At 39.8% G+C, this 21,025-nt stretch overlaps 1 protein-coding gene across 4 annotated transcripts in view; it reads right to left on the minus strand.

Annotated features, from left to right (window-relative positions):
• Positions 1 to 680: 680 nt before the first annotated feature.
• LOC105689512 (frizzled-2) overlaps positions 681 to 21,025 on the minus strand; it is a 56,064-nt gene continuing 35,719 nt past the window's right edge. For all 4 annotated transcript variants that reach the window (XM_048651490.1, XM_048651489.1, XM_048651491.1 and 1 more), the window contains exon 2: positions 681 to 7,352. In XM_048651490.1, coding sequence (XP_048507447.1) covers positions 5,368 to 7,305 — 1,938 coding nt within the window. In that variant the 5' untranslated portion in view covers positions 7,306 to 7,352 and the 3' untranslated portion in view covers positions 681 to 5,367. The remainder of the gene's footprint in view (positions 7,353 to 21,025) is intronic.

The following is a 21,025-nucleotide window of genomic DNA, read 5'->3' on the forward strand; positions in this document are numbered from 1 at the left end:
ACGAATAGATCGCTAGTACCCGCATGATAATCGCTAGAAAAAAAAAAAAAATCATGTCGTTTGCGAATTTCTGATGAGGTGTGCATAAACTCGTATCCCGCACCCTATTTTTTTTTTTTTTCCTCTTACGTCTAGTCAATCCGAACGATGACGCCGCGTCTGCATAAATATGTCAAACTGACTATGAGTTGGATGTTGGTTAAATTTGAGATGGAACCGAGGAAGCTGTGACTAATGAAGATACTGATCTGCTGACTGCTACCTTGAACTTTTACTGATATAATTACAATAGAAATAAAGCAAACGTTGAAACGTATAAGATTCTGATACAAACGAACGACGAAACTAGCTAATTTTTAAGTGGATTAGGAAATAATGTCGTGAATACGTACGTGCTATTTAATTCTGACAATGAGTCACGTTCCCATCCGCACATTTGAATACAAACCAACTAGTATATAAATTCGTTCCGCCCTCGCCACCTCAGCCCTGAACGTACGAAAATGTAAATGATATCTATGCGGGGTCGGAACAACTAATGAAATCAGGATAAAAGGTAGAAACGGACAAAAGGGACGAACTGGGAGAATCAACGAGTCATTCCTCGACCTGAATCATTGTGCTGATAAAATAATGGGAGATGGTTTCTAACATTGAATAAAATAAGGCGTTAGATCATATAATTAAATAATAATAAAATGTAATTAAAAAATCGTATACAATTTTTGATTTCCGTTCATCTTTAAAGATTAATTAGATTATTAATAGTTAAACTCAATAATGGTCGTTGTTATTGTTGGTTCTTTTTTTTCATCATCCAATCCTTTCTCTCTTGCTGTCAATTATGGTCTAAACTATTCCATTCAGTTTTAGTCTCGCGAGCTTTTGCTCAAAATAAAGAGCTGAAAGAGCAAAAAAATGAGGAGAAAAAGATATATTACCACGAGTGCCGAAATAAAAAGTGTTGCCAAATCGGCAATTACACGTTAAGAATAATAAGAATAATAATGATAATAATAATAATGAAAAAGTAAATAATCGTAATAGTTAAATTAATTTAAATGATAATGGCGATATTGTTATGAGTAATTAAAATAGTAATAATGATAATAATAATAACAATAATCATAAAGATAGTGGTAATGATAATAATGATAGCAATAATTGTTATGAAAACCTGTTTTTCTTTACACATATTATTTTCGCATTTTTATTGACAATTATTATGACAAAAATGTGGCTTACAAATAATTTATCGTTATTATTATATTTATGTTTATTCATCGTCTTCGTTCTCGAAGATATTTTCTCAGAGTTACTTCTTTTTACTTTGTGTTTTGTCTTGAGTTTTTGTTATTTTTTATTCAGTTCTTATCGTTCCCCTATTCGTTTGTCTTCTATCCTGAGGTGATATGTGCAGAGACTACAGAGTTTTTTTTTTCTAATTTACTTTTTTCTTCGTCGTCTTTCTCATATGGTAACATATAGTTAATGTAACAATAATTATTATTTTCATCATCAGTATAATATTATTGTTATCAGAATTATTTTTTCCCTTACGTCTGTCTGTTTTTTTTTTTGTTTTGTATATTCATGTCGATTTACTTTTACCGTTTGATTAATTTATTTGTTAAAAATTATTTACGATGTATATGCATATAGGTATACGTGCGCTTATTAGATATTGTGTTGTAAATGCGAATGAGAATTTTTTTATGCACGTATACTTATGTTCATTTATGATAAGTATATAATCTCTATTTCATGTATAGGTAGGTATAGCATATGGTGGACTAAATTGTAGTATATAATCGTTATTATATAATGTATATTTTCTACGGCATATTAATTTATTCAATTTGCTGTATCTTGTACGGTAAGTGTATATAAGTAATCCATTGAGTCAATTTTTCAGCTTTCAATTTTTCACTTCTTTCGTTTCACGATACGACTTCTCATTTCTTCAATTTTTTATTCTTATCCTTTTCGATATTCGATAAATATTATACATACAATACATATAATTTCTAATCCGTATACGTGTGCAAAATTTTTCAACTTGAGAAAAAAATGAATAGATAAAAATTGAATAGAAAAAAATTATTTGAAGTAAGCGATAACAGAAACGCGAATGAAACTTAAAATATTGTCTTTTTATACAAGATTGGAAAAAATTAATGAATAATGGACTGTAAAGAAAAAAGAGGCAACGGAAGCACTATAATTTCGAACAAAATGGGTTTTTTTTTTTTTTTGGTGACAGACTTTTCTAAGGTTTTCGGTATTCCCAAATAGAATTATTAGTCTGACAAAAATCGAAATGATTATCACCATTATTATCAGCATTACCGTTATTATTACTATTTTCAGTGTTAATTTTATAATGAATACCATAACGCAATGATATTCATTGCTAATGTAATGATTAATGATCGTCGTTATTCTGATTAACATTATTCTAATTAACATTTTTCCGTGTAATATGTATATGGCATTTTACGTCTACAAATTGTGAACTTGTTCTACTAAAATTTTTTATTACAATACTTATTTGATTTCATTCACGAAGAGTATAAAAAACGTTTTATTAATTTTAAAATTGTTTTTTTTTTTTGTCGTCACTATTTCAGCTATTAGATACTTATCCGACGTATGACGACTGGATCAATATTATTATCATAATTATTAATTTGTTGTTGTCGTTATTATCATTATTATCCTTATTCTCATTATCCTTAGTGTTATCATTATCGTTATTATTATTTATTGTTATTATTGTTATGATTACTATTATCATCATCATTACGATCGTTATCATTAAATTATTATTACGCGTTCGATATAGTCGCCGACATGTATATTATATGGTACGTTCGGCAGTTTATATTTATAGTTCACCTGTACACTCTAAAATCTACATTTATTAATTATACATTACAATATGTACCTATATGAATAATAAGATATATTAATAATAATGATAATATTAATGATAATAATAATAACAATGACCATAGTTACTAGTGTATTTTTGTTCGTATATATGTATATGAATATACCATAATAATTTATTTACAATGATTTTCTAAAATACTAATTGTGGTGTGTGGTTATTTACAATGGCATTTTAATGTTTTAGCAAGTGTTCATTATGTTCATCTTTTGTGCTTCTTTCTTTCTCTGATGGTTTTCACTTCACTACTTCCGACGGTGTCGCTTTTAGTTTAACAATATTAGATCGAAAGTGGTTGACTTTTTTTTTCCGTTTTTCCTTCTTTTTCTTTTTTGAAAACGCTACATTCTATGCACCATCATTGTTATTACAGTAATAATGATAATTTTTTTATTTCATTTTGTTTTGTCATATTCGTTAAGCCGCTGACCATTAACGACGACAACACACTTCCGGTTGATATTATAATATATATATAAAATATAGGTAATTTGAGTTGTTTTTTTTCTTCTCCAGTTTGAGAAACTAGATCGAATGCTATATGTGTACGTAGATAAACTATTATAGTTGAGAGGAAAAAATGATATAAAAATGAAAAATGCAATTGGCGAGCTAATGACTTTAATATTACTATATTTATTTCCCTAGTGTTCTCTTCTTTCGACGTATAAATTCAAAATTTGCGGAGAAGAATCGTATAGTCGACTAGAATGTTCATATGTAGAAGGAAGTTGGCTAGGAAGTTGACACTTTTTGATTAGCGGTCAATTCTGGCCAATTATTGCACAAGGGGAGGTCAAGAATTCCCACGCACTCAGCAAGAATCAACGGCCAAAAAAAAGTGTGAAATTTCCATCTGACTTTTCCGTATAATTAGCAAAATATGATTAAATATAAGGTAGGTATACAGGTAGGTATAATAACGATTGTTAATCGATTTCTCGTAGAAAAATCTAAATGCGTAACTACATGGGTATCCCTAGATTATTCATATTCGAGGGTAGGAAATATTTGTTGTTGCTTTTTTTTTAATTGTCTACGATTTTTCCGATCGGGTGTTGTGGTCGCGTGGGGTTCACGAATCCTACTATACTTTATACTTATATTAGCTACTAGGCTAGATAAATAGATAAAACGGCACACACAGACGGACAGATGGACTCGCAGAATATCCGCGAATATTAACATATATATTATTAGATGTATTATAGAGATAGATATAATATTATATGCACTTTATAGATGATGAATACGGAATAAAAATGAGAGATGCAGAAAGAGAATTATTCATAGGACGGAGAGATGGGAGTTCTTTTCATTCTCAGATTTGTTTGGTAATTTTTGTTTGTTTCGTTTTTTTTATTTTACTGTTAAACCAAAGAGAAACAGAAAAAAGGAAAAAGAAGAATCCTAGATTCTTTGTGACTTTATTTTTTTGACCAAGCCACAAATTCTACGATTCTAACAATAAGTAATATTCATACGCTTGTCTTTTGCGTCTCTCTCTCTCTCTCTCTCTCTCTCTCTCTCTCTCTCTCTCTCTCTCTCTCTACCTCTCTCTGAGCGTCTCTATTTATCGATCAATCAAGACACGAGATTTACGTATTTCGGCATAATAATAAAAAATAAGAAGCTATAAATCAGGGACCACCGGTATGTGTAATATTTTTGTTTTCACATTGATTTTTATCCTCTTTTATCATGGGCCCTGCTTTTTTCTCCACAACAGGTGTTTCTTTTTTTTTTTTTATGTGTGAATTCGAAATTTAGATTCATTAAGAACAAATATTAGATATATAGAGAGATTTATGTACCTATTTTGGCAGAAACTCTGGTTTCTCCGAAGAATTATGAATTTTGTATACAACAGTATAATATACATATCAGTTCAGTCTCTCACCTATATATTTTACTTTTTCTCTCATATCTTTATTGTTCATTTTATATTTTTTTGTTATTCTTGTTCGAATTTCCACATAACCATAACCCCTCTCTCTTCTCATCGGTAAAAAAAAAAAAACAAGAAAAAAAAACAAGAAACATAAGACCCAAAAGAAAACCCAAAAAAAAAAAAAAAAAGGAATTCCTTAATTCTCCTCACCACCCCCTATTCTCGTAGGTCAGACCTCGGTCGCTTGGTTGTAGGAGGGAGCGAGGGCGTGCGCGGGGGTCAAAGGTCCCATGGTGGAAGCCAAGGACCTCCTCGAGTATATGGTAGCTGCGGAATGGGGTGTGTGTGGTGCGGTATGAGGTGTGTGTGGAGCGGTATGTGAGGGAGCATGAGATGAGGATGAAGCGTGCCTTCTCGAGGCTGGGGCGAAGGGCTAAATGGGGCCGTAGTTGCTCAGCGCCGAGGGTCTTTCCTGGTGCTCGCAACCAGCGGTACTCATATCGCCCCCCGCCGACTGGTGACGTCATACGTGCGAGAGAGGCGGTTGCTTGAGAACGTGATGGTGTAAATGGTGTTGAGAAGCGCTGGCGACGCTTCCAGGAGGTAAAAGAGCGCTTCCGGCCGGGGGAGGTGGATATTGCGGACCCGCTCTGCCGACGCCAACTCCACCCTTGATTCCCGTATTTCCTGGTCCCGTACCGAAAAGCCTCCGCCAAAGTCTCCTCCACGAATCCAATGTCTTACCACTCCATATCCAAACGCCAGATGTTATACCGACTGCCAGAGCCATGAAGTATTTTAACATCAGTACGGAGTACAATGGTCGAGATCTTGGTCTGCAGGGACACGCCAGTGATCCTAACCACTCGTCTCGTAGCGTGGATTCGTAAAGGTGACACGCTAATACAGCGCTAGCTGGGACGGTGTAGAGTACGGAGAAAACGCCGATACGAATCATCAGTTTTTCAAGTTTGTCAGCCTTAGCACCGGGCTGTCTTTTTATCACTGAACGAATTCTGAAGAGGCTTACAAAACCGGCAAGCAGAAAACTAGTACCTAACAATAGGTATACCAGCAGCGGTGCGAGAATAAATGTCCTTACGCCTTCCGGAGCGACGGTACAAACCCCGGCTACAGGGTCACCGGCTACTCCGCCGGCGAGAAGTGCCCACACTGTTTGAGCTGTTGGTGCCAACCAAGCCGCTAGATGAAAGTATTGAGAATACGAAGCTATCGCTTCGTTGCCCCATTTCAGACCAGCGGCAAGGAACCAGGTGAAAGCCAGGATAACCCACCATACCGAAGATGCCATACCGAAGAAGTAGATCATCAGGAAAACGGTCACGCAAGCTCCGGGTCCTTTCGCTCCGGATCTCAGGGCGAGTCCGTCGCAAGCTATCTCCTCATGTCCCAATACACTGCGAGCGAGGTATCCCAGGGATACGACGAAGTAACAAGCCGACAGAAATACTATCGGTCTTTCAGGGTACTTGAAGCGCTGGGTGTCTATGAGGAAGGTGGTTACGGTCATGAGTGTGCTTGCGGCGCACAGACCGCTCCAAAGGGCGAGCCATACCGCCGCGAATCCCCGCTCTTCGTGTGTTAGAAACGCGCCGTGGCACGGAAGGGCGCAATCCGGTACCCCTGCAATGTCCTGAGGGAGTCCCAGACCCACTCCCAGTCCCGGACCCGCCGCGACGACCACGCTGCTGACTACCCCGTTTGCCCCCAGAGGCACGAGAGGCGCCCTGCATCGGCACGCGCACTCCCTCGCCCTGTCCCCTGGGGGATTTTGGCAGTTTTTTTGGTTTTTACCCGGCTTACACCTCGGAATCTGCGACGGTTTCGATGGTTTAGTTGGACGCGGCGGAGCCGGCATCGGTGCGCTACTGGCAGCGCTGCTCGTGTGGTTGTCTTGTTCCATGCATAAATTTTCAGGATCACCGTGATACGGTAGACGTTCGCAAGCCATTCTTTCGGGCCACGAAAACCCGTACTGTTGCATAAGAGGGGCGCAACCGGCCCTGGCCCTTTCGCATACACTCCTGCATGCCGGAAGTGGTTTCGTGTACTCCGGAAGACAGATCGGTGTGTACATTGAGCATAGGAAGAATTTTAGATCTGGTGAGCATTTTATTTCCACCAAAGGCCAAAACTGGTGGACTTCGAGACCAGCTTCCTCCTGTGTATCGTGATTGAGCTCGTTCGGCATCGCGGTCAAGTTATAACCGATGGATCTACACATCGGTATCGTTATTTCCTCGCATCTCCCGTTACCAGGCGAACCGCTCAACGCTGGATGACCGCCCCCGACACTTGACGATCCGGAAGAACCCGCAACCCCTGGACTGCCGTTCGACGGACTGCCCACCGCTGACTCGGATTCGACATTGTGGAGAAGGACTGACTGTAGAAAAAGGGCGAAGACCAGCGACCCCGCCGTCCGACGACAAGGTCCCATTGTGGCCAACCGTTGCTTCACAAGCCCGTTCGTTGCATCACTTCGGCCTGAAACAGAGAAATTGACAAAATTTTGTCATCCAATGCGTCCGAAAGAAGTATCGCAGCGCAGATCAGACTTTTTCGCGTCCGATGAGATATCGTGTATCTATTTTTAAAGTGTTCAGGAAGTTTCTTGTTCTGGTAAAAACTGTGCACCGCACACCTCCTCGCAGTGTGACAGACGTTGCAATGGAACGCGAGAAGCGTAGAGAAAATCACCAGGAGCAAAGCGAACGTATGCTACGGTGGTACGGGTATACCGGGGTCTTATAATAGTTGGTAGGGCGTCAACGCCACGTGACCGGAGCAAAATGTTATTGTTGGAGGCAGTGTTAGTTTTAACGTTTGTTAACTGCTGCCTAATGTGGTGCTATTTATAGTCGTTAACGGCGATGCATCCATCGGAGGTGTTGGTGAGGGTGGTAAGGTAACGCTATACATACATATAGTGTACGTCGCACGCCAGTTGAAGGAGGAAGGAAGTTAAGGAAAGGAAAAGAACACATAGAAAGGAGACGAACACGATCTCAAAACTGGCATCCAGTCATCATCGCTACCGGACGTCGTGTGTGGTTTTATAAGTTCCCTTGCGATCTCAATACGAACGCTATATTCCACTGATTGCATCACTTTCCGATGAATGGAATGATTTTTCTTCTCTCCGGACAAGCGACGCGTAGATCGAAATCCGATAAGATCCCCCTACCGACGAACTCCGCAAGGGTGTGCCTTCCAATTCTCTTCACCCGCCCGATGCTACGTGACCAAAATTTTGTCTACGATTTTCTCCCTACTGTTCGATTTCTATATAGCCGTCAATCAATCACCGTATATTCGAAAAGAGAAGAGAGTGCGAGATGGGGTGACGCAATTAGTGATAGGGTATTAGGGTACCCAGGGCAAACTACACGTGACTCATTCCCTACACTGTACTGTGGTACACATCGGGGCGAATCACGCGATATGCGAAAGTCTTGTATAGTGTAAGTGCTACGACGTGGTTAGGCTCGTTCGATGTACCCCCGGGATCCGATTTGTACAAGGGTATATTCCCCCTTTTCCTCCGCGTCTATAATAGATCAATTTTTCGTTCGATTTGGGATTTGGGAGATTGAAGGTAACGGCAATCCCTCCGAAGGAACTTCTGTAAATCCATCTGGAATCACGCTGCGACGACGTTGGAGGAGTGAGAAAAAAAAAATTGAATAAAAAAAAAACAAAAAAAAACGAAGTATCGTGAAATATTTCACATGGGATTCAAAAGTGAAAAAGGAGATCCTGATAGCCCGTCATAAGTCCAGGGCATACATGTTCCAGGTATGCGTGGTCTGCAGGAAGTGACCTCACGTGTCCTGCATAAAATCGCCCACGTTGGCAGGGCTATTCCAGCTAACCGCAGCACACAGTAGAGTTCCGAGAGTAGTCCGGAGTTACACCAGTCTGGATACGGAGATGAAAATATTTACGATCACTGGAGGCATAAATTCTAGTCAAAGGCTGCTCGCTAGTAGTAAGATTTCTCCCGTTAAATTTGCACGGAGGAACGTTAATGTCGTTTTTGGATTTGTGGAACAAAAATTGCCCACTCTCGTGAGATCGCAGAATTACTGTTAGACGTCCCGCTGGGGACCTCAACATAAACCCGACCAGCAGGAGACTCGGCAACGATATTCCTTACGTTGGTTTGTTTTTTTTTTTTCTTTCTATCCGTTTTTGGAAGGAGTGATCCCAGTAGATAGGCTGCGATCACATCGTCTCATATCAAGCAGATCTCCATTCTTGTCCGGATTGAATATCCTTGTAGATGACCAGTCTAGGGAGTGAAGGGTTCCGAAGCAAATTGCTTGGTTCGTTCACCACTACGAGGATTATTATGTCCTTGATTCTGTTATTAAGTTTTCTGGTATATCGCTAGTGAATAAATAGATTCGAATCCGTTCGAGTCGTTTTTTGAAAACAAAAAAAAAAAAAATGAACAAACAGAAAGAAACAAAAATGCAGCAGTATCTTGAGCTGGACATTTGTACAATCGTCAGTGATAAAACGAGTGAATACGGGAATGACCCGAAACGAGTAGTACTACACCAGGAGCAAAAGCTGTTACTGCAGAACGCCGGTACCGCGTTAGTGCTATAGCTGCAGCAGTAACAGCAGCACAGTAAGAGCGATGAATCAGTTTTAGCGGCCTGCCTGCTTGACTGCCAGGAATACGTTGAGCCACGGGCGTTGTTTGGGTTATGATATACTCCTCCGTGTAAATCACTCCTTGGTAATGGGGATACAGTCTATGCCAAAAGTAGAAAAAAACTTTCAACCGAAAATGTATACGTATATGTACGGCACCTTCGTACAGCATTCCCTTACACGTGATGGGATGAAAAGATTTCAGTGGGTCTGATTTTAATTGACCGCTAGGTGCTGTATTTTATCTCTATCGGTGATCGGTAGAGTCTCCGGATTCGCCAGAACTCGAACAAACTCCACAGGACATGGTAGGTAGGTAGGTAGGTAGGTAGGTAGGATCGTGAATCGCGGTGATCGCGCCGAAGAAGGATGAGGTAAGTGTATAAGCGCGGTAAAGATCGATAGGGAGATCCAGAGTCCCCAAGGATCGCGTCCCTTGTCCCGAGGATTCTCTTCGTCTTGTTCGCGACGTTGGTGCAGGGAATCGGGCATCGGCGGGGAGTTTAAGTGGAATGTATATATCGTATACCTCGGTTGTGCGGAGGTTCGCCTGGAACTAGCTATATGGGAGGTTGTGCAGCAACAGCAATAACAGCAGAAGGCTTGGTTCGCTTCGGCGTTGCATAAATTATTCCCACCCGAACCTGTTCCTTCTTCTTTTTAGTTCAGAATTTATTTACGTCCATAGTCAGCGGTCCCCTACGTGTGCTGCTGTTGCTGTTCCACCAACAGGCCACAGCGGGACGACCTCACTGAACGCCCACTATCCCGATGTTGCAGGAGGACACCGAGTCCGGGGGAGGGGGGGAGAAGGAAAGAGGATCGAAGAGAAAAGGAAACAAGGAAGGAAGGAAGGGAGTCAGAAGGGTCCAGCGCGGGCAGTGTCCATTCTATATAGTATCGTCTGACTCTCGGTGTCCCATGCGGTTTCCTAAATAAACTACAGGTATATATAAGGTGAAGCTAAGAAAGACTCTCCGAAGACCTTCGACCGGGTAACGATTCACGACCCCTAGACCCTCGAACAGCGGTGCTCAAACAAATTTCACGCGTTTCATCAGCGAGTCGCAAACAGAGTGGGAAAGAAAAATTCGAAACTATTTTAAATGCTAGGCTAGTTTCAGAGCTCTTGGTAAGGCATGAAAGGACCGATCCACCGGTTATTCTTCTTACCATAACAGTAATGTTGTCGCTTGTGGAAGCAGGCGGCGCGCGTACGCGATGAATACGCGGCAACTGAACGGCCCTTCTTTGGGCGATAATCGACGGTTGATTGGGTGCTTGATCGGTGATCGGTTGATCGGGACGAAATCGCGATCCACTGTAATCGGGTCATTTCTTACCGGCATGGAAGTTGACTCGAAACTCGAGTAGCGGTTCTCTGACGCGAACCGCGTTAAACGTAAACGAAAATACCTGTGATTAGAACCAGAAAAAGGTGAAAATATTTATCCTCAACCGACGGAAAAAAAATTTAACTCATCGAATTCCGACAGTTACAAAAATACCGGCAGACACAAACGTGTACACGATAATGTGGATGCAGCTTACGCGTGACTGCCTGCAGGAATAATGAGCACTGTAGTTTCAACGAGTTTCCCTCGAAACGGAAACGAATCTTGCGAGAGTCGTTCGACCATATAACAAACCGGCCAACCGGAAGGAGAATACTTGCGGTATAAGTTACGTGGATCTGACTATGTATTTCATTAGTCCTTATTTTTATTAATTATACGGAAACCGGGCAAACTAATGTTCCTCGTAATTTCTATTACTCTATATCAACCTAATACTGTTCCAGGCGGGTTTAGGATTATAGAATTGCACCAACTAAGGCGCTGCTGGACGAATGCAACGTAATTAATTGCCAATGAATTATGGATATAAGAGGTTTCGCGAATGATAAATTAACCGCTTTATTGCTGTTACTACTGCCTAACGCTTGCGTGCCTTCATTTCATACTATAAAGGTGAATATACTCATGGCGTATCAGCGGTACCAGTTATAGCTTTTACTTGCAGCAGCTTTTGATATATTAGGAGTTCGAATGCGGTATCTTGTAAACGTACCCTTGACATATGATCCCTCTTCCATCCGAACATTGTAAATAGAGAGAGAGAAATCCCCCGGATATATCGTCCATATTTTATGGCACGTGAACGATACGAATGGCCGGAGATTCTCCCACCATTTAGCGATCTCGATTAATGATCTTAATTTTTATTCCGAATATCATTCAACTTACGATTGTGTTTGAAACCCGGGCTCGTAATATCTCCTCACACGCGCCTAGCTAACAAGTAAGTAAGACAAAAGACGAAGTGATCTAAAAAAACTAAAATAAAATTTGGAAAAAAAAAAAAAAAAAGCGACCAACGATCTATAACGAGCCTCAGGGTCATGGGTATAAGGTAGAGACCTCTCTTTCTCCCCCTAGGTTACAGAGATCGAATGCAGGTGCCTTTAATAAGGAGGAGGACGCGTCGGTGACGGCAGCAGCTAGCAGCTACGGCAGGTAATTAATTAGTCAGCAGCAAAGCAGCCAGCAAGCAGCAGCAGCAGCAGCAGCAGTATATAGTAGATAAAGAGGAAGAGGAAAAGGAATCGCGCGGCAGTCTTTACTGAACCAACATCAGCAGCACCAGCAGCACCACCACCAGCGGCAGCAGCAACGGCGGCAGCAGCAGCAGCAGCAACGCATCAGCTCTTTACAATACATAGAGTGCAGTCTACTGGGTTGGCTGGTGGGTCGCAATGCAATGCTTGTAGTAGGTTGGTTCACCGATATAACATGAGCAACGGCAACGGGAGAGGAGACTCGGAGCTGTTGCTGCCGGACTAGAAGGACCGGGTTTTTATTCCTCCGTATAGTATACAGTACCGTACCATACTCTACTGTATTATACCATAGGAGTAGGCATAAGGTACGTACGTACGTATGTACGGCAAAGAGAAGTATAGGTATCCCTGACGGTGCAGTGGTACGGTGTGTTTACTTTTCGAAAGAGGATAAAAGTGCACCATGAGAGGAGAGAGGACGACTGAAGACCTGACTCTTCTTTCATATAGGTGAGTCGAGTTGCCGGTTGTTGGGATGTGGCCCTGCCTTGATGAATGAGAGCCGTCGCGGGGGCGGATACACGTTCGTAAATCATCCCTAACTTCCCCACCTCCTCCTCTTCCTTCTTACTCCTGAATTCTCTATTTTTCTCCCCCATCTCTCTGTCTTCTATGTTCTTTTTTCGAATTCTCTTTGTTTTCTTCTTCTTCTTTTCTTCTTTTTATTTATTTTTTTTTTTATTTCGCTTCAGCTACCAGCCCCGTGCAGGAAAAGTAAAAGCAAAAGCAGCAGCAGCGAGTAGTATCCCTAAGGGGTTATCTCATCGGATGATCATCGGTGAAGGAAGGCCACGACCGAAGGTATCGTACATATATATATATATATATAGGTAGATGTACAGGACGAAGGGCCATGAAAATAAAGAAAAATGAGACAGAGAAAAACAAACTTATGCGTAAAATACCATCGCGTTTGAAGTATACGTGCGATGTGCACATCGTTGAAATTAAACGAGATGCACTTTCTTCATTACAGTTAGTAGCAACGGTAGATGTCTTTTGAAAATTTCTATACCATATTTGTAATCATTTACGGGAATCGATGACATGGGAACGTAGAGAAAAAAGAGATCAGTTATGGGCTGATACATGAAACACTCGTGATTCGGTAGATGCATATAAGAGTGTTCGGGAACGAAAGGTCCGTGACGCCTTTATCTGCCGGAGACAACGAACGGCTGACAGGTACGTGATGCATCGATGGTCAACGGCATTGGCGCGGAAGTCACGAAACAGAGAGTACAAAAAGTGAAGTAAAAAAAAAGGAAGAAAAGAAACGGGAGAGGAAAGAGATAGCAAACGAAGGGGAGACAGAAAATAAAGAAGAACGGGGAAAACGGGGACCTTCCACGGAGAACATGGAGGAAAAAAGAGAAGAAAAATAAAGAAGAAAGGGGTTAAAAGAAAAAAAAACCGTTACGTCAACTTGGCGTACACATACATACGAGGTATCTCTATAAGTAGATATCGGTTTCTCATTCAAGATATTTCGATACATAACGTCCTCGTCGTCCGCGTCGTACCGGCGCGTGTTTTACCTCGTAACCAAAAAGTAACTACATATTCTATATGTATACTATGTATAATACATGTATGTATATATGTATGAACCTAGAAAGTGATAAATACGAATAGGCGGAAAGAGATAGGATATATAGATGGAAGAAACGAGAAATAAGATAGCAACGAAAAGTGTGGGTATCCTAAGTATGCGTGATTTGGTTCTTCAGGGTGTGATGAAAAGGTGGTTGCAAAATAAAACATGGTTTGGAATCAGACCCACAGTCAAAAATTTAAGAAATTGATTCTACGAAACGCTTTAGGCTTAGGATAACGCAATTTTCATTTTGGTAAATCAAAATCCAGATTACGTTTCAGATGTGTACATACAATACAGACAGTTCGAATTTCCAGAAGGAATCAAAGTTGAAATTGAAAAATTTCACGTACCCGTCACACAAAATTTACATTTCACAGTTGTCGTAAAACTAGGAAAGAAATAAGGAGAATAAACTTGAAAAACAAAAAACTAGAAGCTCCCAGCCAAGTCAGGTAGCTAGCTAACAGTGTATACCTACCGACATTGCATATAAGTGTATATATATCACGGTTGTACTACTAAGTTAAACAAATACTGGAAAACTAGAAGTAAGAATAAATAAGATTTATCAAGTAAACCGTAAAAATAAGAAATACATATTAGACCGGTCATCCGACGTGCGGAGAACTTTTTCCTATTCCACGTGTAGAAGTGTAGAATAATACGAAAATGGTGATATTGTAACTTTTGCGGAAAGAAATACACTATGAATTATATATGATGTACTCTCAGGTGCGAAGTTGTACGAAAACTCCGCATTTCAAGACGACATGAATTCTTTTCTTTTCTTTGTGGTTTCTTTTTTTTTTTTATTTTATTTTGTTTTCTACTTTTTTCTCCGATGCTCCGAAGCATGGGGTGAAAAACCGGACGTTTCCTTAACAGCCTATGCTTTACCATATAGAATATAATGACACAAATTACTTGACTCGTTGACCTCCGATTAAATGAGGTCTTGAAGATCGGCTCTTTACAGTACCATATATACATACGAATTTCTTTGAACAACTCTCACGATCTATACTTCGTTTTTTTCACATCTAATTGCAAGTGTGTTGCTCGGCATGTAAAACATCTCTATATCTTGTTTAAAATTATCTTTCCAAATGAAGAATCTTTTAATTTTTGTTTTTTGTTTTCATTTCTCTAAAAGATTTAGGCATACTTCTTCGACTCGTCGTCAGATGAAAGTAGCATATTGGGGAACAAAGTCGAAGACTGGCGACAAAACAATGTTGGAGAATGCGACTGCAAAATTGCACGGTAGATACACGTAACTATCCCGCGTGTACGCCTACCAATTAAGATTGGAACAATTCCTTTTGCGGAGTACCTACATACCTAAAAACTGAACTAATATCGAGATATGATGTAAAATGAGTGGCTTTCACTGCCGCGCGCCGTCAATTATCAATAATACATAGGCGTGGCGTGCAGCCAGAGTTCGAACTGGTGCAGGAGAGTCGACTCTTGCCCTCGCTCGTACGTACGTACATGGGTTATTATATTTTACCTTCACCTGGTCCCGATACAACTATCGGACAATCGCAATAGTCTGTCTGTCGATCCGCGGCTAACACGCTTGTTCCGCTTCCTTTCCTTTCCATTACATTCCTCTTTACTGTATGATTCAACATTACACGGATGAGAAAATGGCGGGCATAATATTCGTCAGCTGTCTCTTCGAAAGCTCGTGAATCACGCGTGCGATCGATTGAAAAAAGTTTTTCAAAAGGAGAAGGAAAAAAAGAAGAAACTATTTCTAATTTCACAAGTGGATGAATGAATCACGTTACTGAGTTTTGCATACCTGTGATCGATAGTGGACTTGGAGAAAAGAACAGATTGAAATGTCAGTGCGAGCAGTTTCCACGTTGCATCAAAATGACAAAAAAAAAAAAAAAAATAAGAATTCAAAAAATTACAGAACTTCAGAATGAGCGTAGTAGAAAGATATACTCATACGAAGTCTCGATCTCTGCACTCGTTAGTGAGTATAATCATTTGATTGACGGCAAATTCGTTGCATGGATACAACATATCTTTGGGATACGGTTAACTAAAGCAACTTCGGTATATGTGTAAGTAGTGATTACTAAAAAGCTGTTGGAGTCTGGCGCCTCCATACACACGTCGTCGCATCGCGACTTGTCGCGTTTTGAACACACGCATACATATCAATAACGTAGTAGAGTAGGTATATACAACGTAAGCCGCAAGTATAATTCGATGCCAAGATGCATAGGACATAACATTTGTAATACGTGGTTACGTACGTTATATTTGCAAATATATTTTTCGAACGAGTTGCGAGTGTGCAGTACCAACAGGAATGACTTGCACGTACAAGGGTAATCTTTTTGAATCATATAGCTACGAGAGTACATGAAACGGTGCAGCGGAGAAAGAATGACAGAATCGAAAGAGGAAAAAAAAATGAAATGTCAAAAATACGAAGCCCTCTGAACTGCGAACACTGGCATGGCGGCACACAGGTGAAAATGCGTACAAAGAGAGAATGGTTAAATGAAGGTAAAAGAGACTAACGAGCTAGTTTATGTTACGGGGAGCGGTAAGGGTGTATTTTCTGCTACCACTACCTTGCTATACGTGTACCTAGAGAGTCTGCGACGACAGTGGCACATGAAACAACGTAACAACATTATAAAATAATACAACGCATCCAACTGAACCGTATAGGTATATGTACACGTATCCAAATGTGCATAAACTCTACTCGACTCTGGGTGACGACAATATAAACGTTGTACGGGGTTTTCTTTCTTTCTTTCATTTTTCTTTTTTCCGATATTTTTTTTTTTTTCATCCTGCAACGAACCAACCCCCATATTATTAATAATTAGTATATACTGTAATATTCGACGCTGATTAATTTATCGTGTTAATTACACGCAACGAGCGTCCGGAAGGTGTTCGCATTCCCGTCGAGATTCCCGCGTACCGAGTGAGCCGTTTGGAAAAAATGGGGTGAGAGAAGTTAAAATTTTTTTTGTTGATCTTATAGCTCCTCGTCATAAATTTTACGTACCTTTTTTTTTTTTCTAATTTGACATCTTTCTCGAAAATATATAAGGTACTTCGAGAGGTACTTAAATCTCGACGAGTATAAAAACTTTTAAAATTAGAACGCTTTTTTTCAGCCGGTTCAACCACCAACGCCGAGTATATTCCTTATGAAATAATAGACTACCGATAACATTCACACGTTGCAAGGTTCATTCCCCTCGAGTTATTTAAAAAATTCCAATTAATTGGACTTCGTCGAATTCCGTCTGCGCAACCGACCCCCTGCAGTACCGCAGTTCGTAGGTAAGCGAGTAACTTGATATATCTCAGGTAACGAAGCTATTTCAATTGCTGGGTGGGAGTCTGCAAATTGTAACGGCAAATAAATGCGACGAGCAGAAGCTAAACGGCTCACAGAGTAAAAGGATGTAGGTAATAATATGAAAAAAACAAAACAAACAATTGTTACAAATTATACAACAATCTGAGGTCACCGTTTCGAACCTTGTAATCGATTGTAAACTCAATTATTGCACCGCTGCTCGATTTAGTTGCATGTAAATTACACAGTGAGACGAAATAATGTTTTGGGATAATTTTACGGATGAATAAATAAAAAATTCTCGTATATTTTCAACGAGCAGTAGCTATACGCGGTGAGCTAACGGCACAAAAAAAAAAAAAGGAATAAGAAGAACAACTGCAACTGAAACATGACGTTGACTTGTGTGGTGCGTTTTACTCCACAGCCCTTGGCATGAAAAATTCATATAGACGTGGCATAATCAGTGGGTGACAAAGTTTTATACATGCACATCATAATCATCATCACCATCTCATGATCATGATCATGATTATCACCCGTCGTCGTTGTCGTCGTCGTCGTCGTCTGCACGATGTTGTTGGAGGCGTAAAGAAAATGATGATGACGCGTGACAGACAATAGGAAGTACACGTGTGTAAAACTGTGATACATGATATAAGGTGACGTAACTAAAAGTAGATGGGACAATAGCCTCCTATGCTGACATTGTACGTACGCGTATCTATACCATGCGGTTTTTCCCCCTGCTTCATCTATACGCGTATGCAACCCCTGCACGAGTTTATTTCTATTTACCCCGAGCGTATACCTCGCGGTATGATTTTTTTTTTTTTTTTTCAATATTTATTGTTTTCATTTTTCATTCGATATGATTCGCTGTGATAACCTGTTTATTTAACAACGCAACGTATACCATTGATGTGTAGCATAAAAGGTGAAAAATTTCATCAATCACCTGGATTTAATACCCGCCACCGCATGTTGCTGAATAATATCAATTACATTATATGTACATGCGCATCCGAAGTGCAGCGTCAAAGGGACGGTATATATAGGTACGTCATGTGCATCATGGCGAAATTTTTTTTTCAAAAATATGAACAATAAAAATACCGCACCTTTCGAACGCGGGTAAATATTGTGCGGATTTTTTGATAAAATGGGATGTGGTTTTCTGTTGAAATTAATATTTACAAAGCAAAAATAATAAAAAAACGTTCTACAATTTCAGCGCGCAAGCAAGAAATGTTCATTGAAAACAATCGTTGGAACATGCGACTAGAATGCATTGATATACATGTGCACATAGGTGGGTACATGCGTGTATGTATATATATATATATATATATACTCTCATATACATTCTAGAAAACCAGATGCATTCGATGACTGCTTGCTTATTCAGTCGCGGCAAACCCGACAGACCGCTGCATAACTACAAGGCTGAACTACAGCACCAGTAGTAGCAGTAGTCGCAGTAGTCAGTAATGCGTGCAGCAGCAGCAGCATGAACTTTTCTTTCTCTTTTTTTATAACGTGTCTTCTTACTTTTCCATTCCCTCTCTTTCGTTTTTTTTTTTTTTTTTTTTTTTGTTTCTTTTTGTGTTCGTGTCTCTCGTTTTTCTGTCTTTTAGAGCACACGTCTGCATATCGCATAAAATATCTGTGTAACGTATTGTATGAATATAATGTATAGAAATTTTAAATTTCAGTTGCATATTCCGCACAATTATTATATACAATACAAATTGAAATTGAGGGGCGATTCGGTAACTGACTCGTTTACAGAGATATACATATGTACGTGTGATGAAAAATTGAAACGCACGAAAGAAGTGAGAAGAAGAGGATAAAAATAAATTGAAGATAAAATTGAATGGTGAGAATTATATGCATATATGCAAAGATCGACGTGCATTGCAATTTGAAACGAGAGCTCCTTACTCTACTACAACTTTTCTTATATAGGCATGTTATCTGTGTCAGAATAAATTACATAGATTTGCATTGAAATGTCGTTTATAAATCTGCAACATCGATCGGATTTCAGATCGTTGCAACGGGTAGTTGTGTATCGATCACCGGTTATTACGTATCTATACCAATGAAATAAAAGGACACGAAATCAAATAACACAGTCCAGCGCATGTGTGTGGCAAATCGTTGGTTGAAAAATAGCATAAAAATTCAGTGTGATCTACGAACGAATTTACATGCTCGATTCGATCGGCGGGATTTTTTTTCATCGTAACAAAACGAGAGAAATATTTATTTACTTTTACATTTTATCCACAAATTTGAGATGTCTCTTTCAAAAAGGATCAACCGAAGAAAAATAGCCTTAGAAAAAGGATTCGAGAGTTTTAATTATTACATAAAACGAGCGGGACGCTGACGCGGCGGAAAAAAAAGGAAACGAAAAAATGAAGCAGCGTAGGACTACCTAAACTAGTGTATAATAGCCGAGAGCAGGCGTTGTTGATTAGTAGTTTGAAGCCACGTGTTGATGGGTTAACGCGCACTTCGAACGTGGTTATGGACGTTGTATAAGGTTGGTTAGTTTTAAGTCCGGTTTGTACACCCCATCGTATAATACCCGCCGCTGCTGCTGCTGCTGCTGGTTGTGCAGCGTTTCAGCTCGTTAGTTTGTTGTGTTGGTTTTGGAAGCGATAAGATAACGGGGTTTGATGGATGATGCTATCGGAATGAATCAAAGATGTCTGGACGATAATCGTAACCGATTTTTTCTTTTACCTCCCCCTACCTTTTTTCAATACCTAATTTTATCGAACACCACAATCCTAATCATGAACGCTCATAGCTCTATGTACGATACGCGACACCGACAATCTCAAAAATAAAATCATCGAAATCAGTGACTTTATCGACATTCACACTTGTCGTTCAGTCGCGTGTTTATTCATCTTCTATGTATGTATCTCTTGCATCACGAATTATTACAAATTTCTCAATTGGTTGATCAATGTTTCTTTAATCGACTCATTTTTTTTTCTCTATCTAAAAGAGTTGCATCCAACAGGTGGAAACCAATCGACAATAATTTTGAATTGATCGCAATTAATGAATTGTTCAAAAAACCGATAAAAACGAACACACATACCTACTACGATAGGTATAACATATAGGTACACGACGTCAGTAGATGTATGTAAACTAAAAATATACATGCATATACGTATATGGATGGTAAAAGAAGAGCGATGAGCGGCGTGAGACCAAAGGGATTCGTTCAAATAAACATAAGTGAGTCAAAAATATAGTGGACTACGAAAACTGTCTATCAAAAAATTCTCTCCTGACTGATAGAGAAGCGCAGACTCCGGTAACTTATCCAAACAATCTCTTCTCAGATCATAAACGAGTTTTGACCGATGTAAAATTAAAACACGAATAAAATGAAAAAAATTAATCACACGATTGTCGTTTGTTGAGGTGCGCAACGTTAAATAATTCCAAAATTATGAATAATCGTCAGAAATTAGACGAGCTGACGAAAACGACGATATTATCGATCCTGAGGTTAATGGAATATTTGATTCAAAATAATTTCAGCTCGACAACAATTTGATAATTCATAGCCGCCGCTGACCACATAGTGTAAAACGACAAGAGAGTTGATCTCTCACTTGTCCTTCTGCCCCCTCCTCCGCCAGCACCTCGTGTTCGTCGCGTCGACTCGCTCGGTGTGATAATCCAACGATACAAATTGGTTATTTACGCCAAATACGTGCGTCCGGGGCGGCCGGTTAATATCCCTATAGACATTTAGCCACCGCGCGAAGTCAAGTGTAAATAAAACACACACGACGATGATGATGATGATGACGACGACGATGATGATGCCTATGATCTGTACAGCAACAGCGGAACCGACAATGTCGTAGTCATCGTAAAGAATTGAA

Source organism: Athalia rosae, chromosome 2, assembly GCF_917208135.1.
Source record: "Athalia rosae chromosome 2, iyAthRosa1.1, whole genome shotgun sequence".
NCBI classification, from domain to species: domain Eukaryota; kingdom Metazoa; phylum Arthropoda; class Insecta; order Hymenoptera; family Athaliidae; genus Athalia; species Athalia rosae.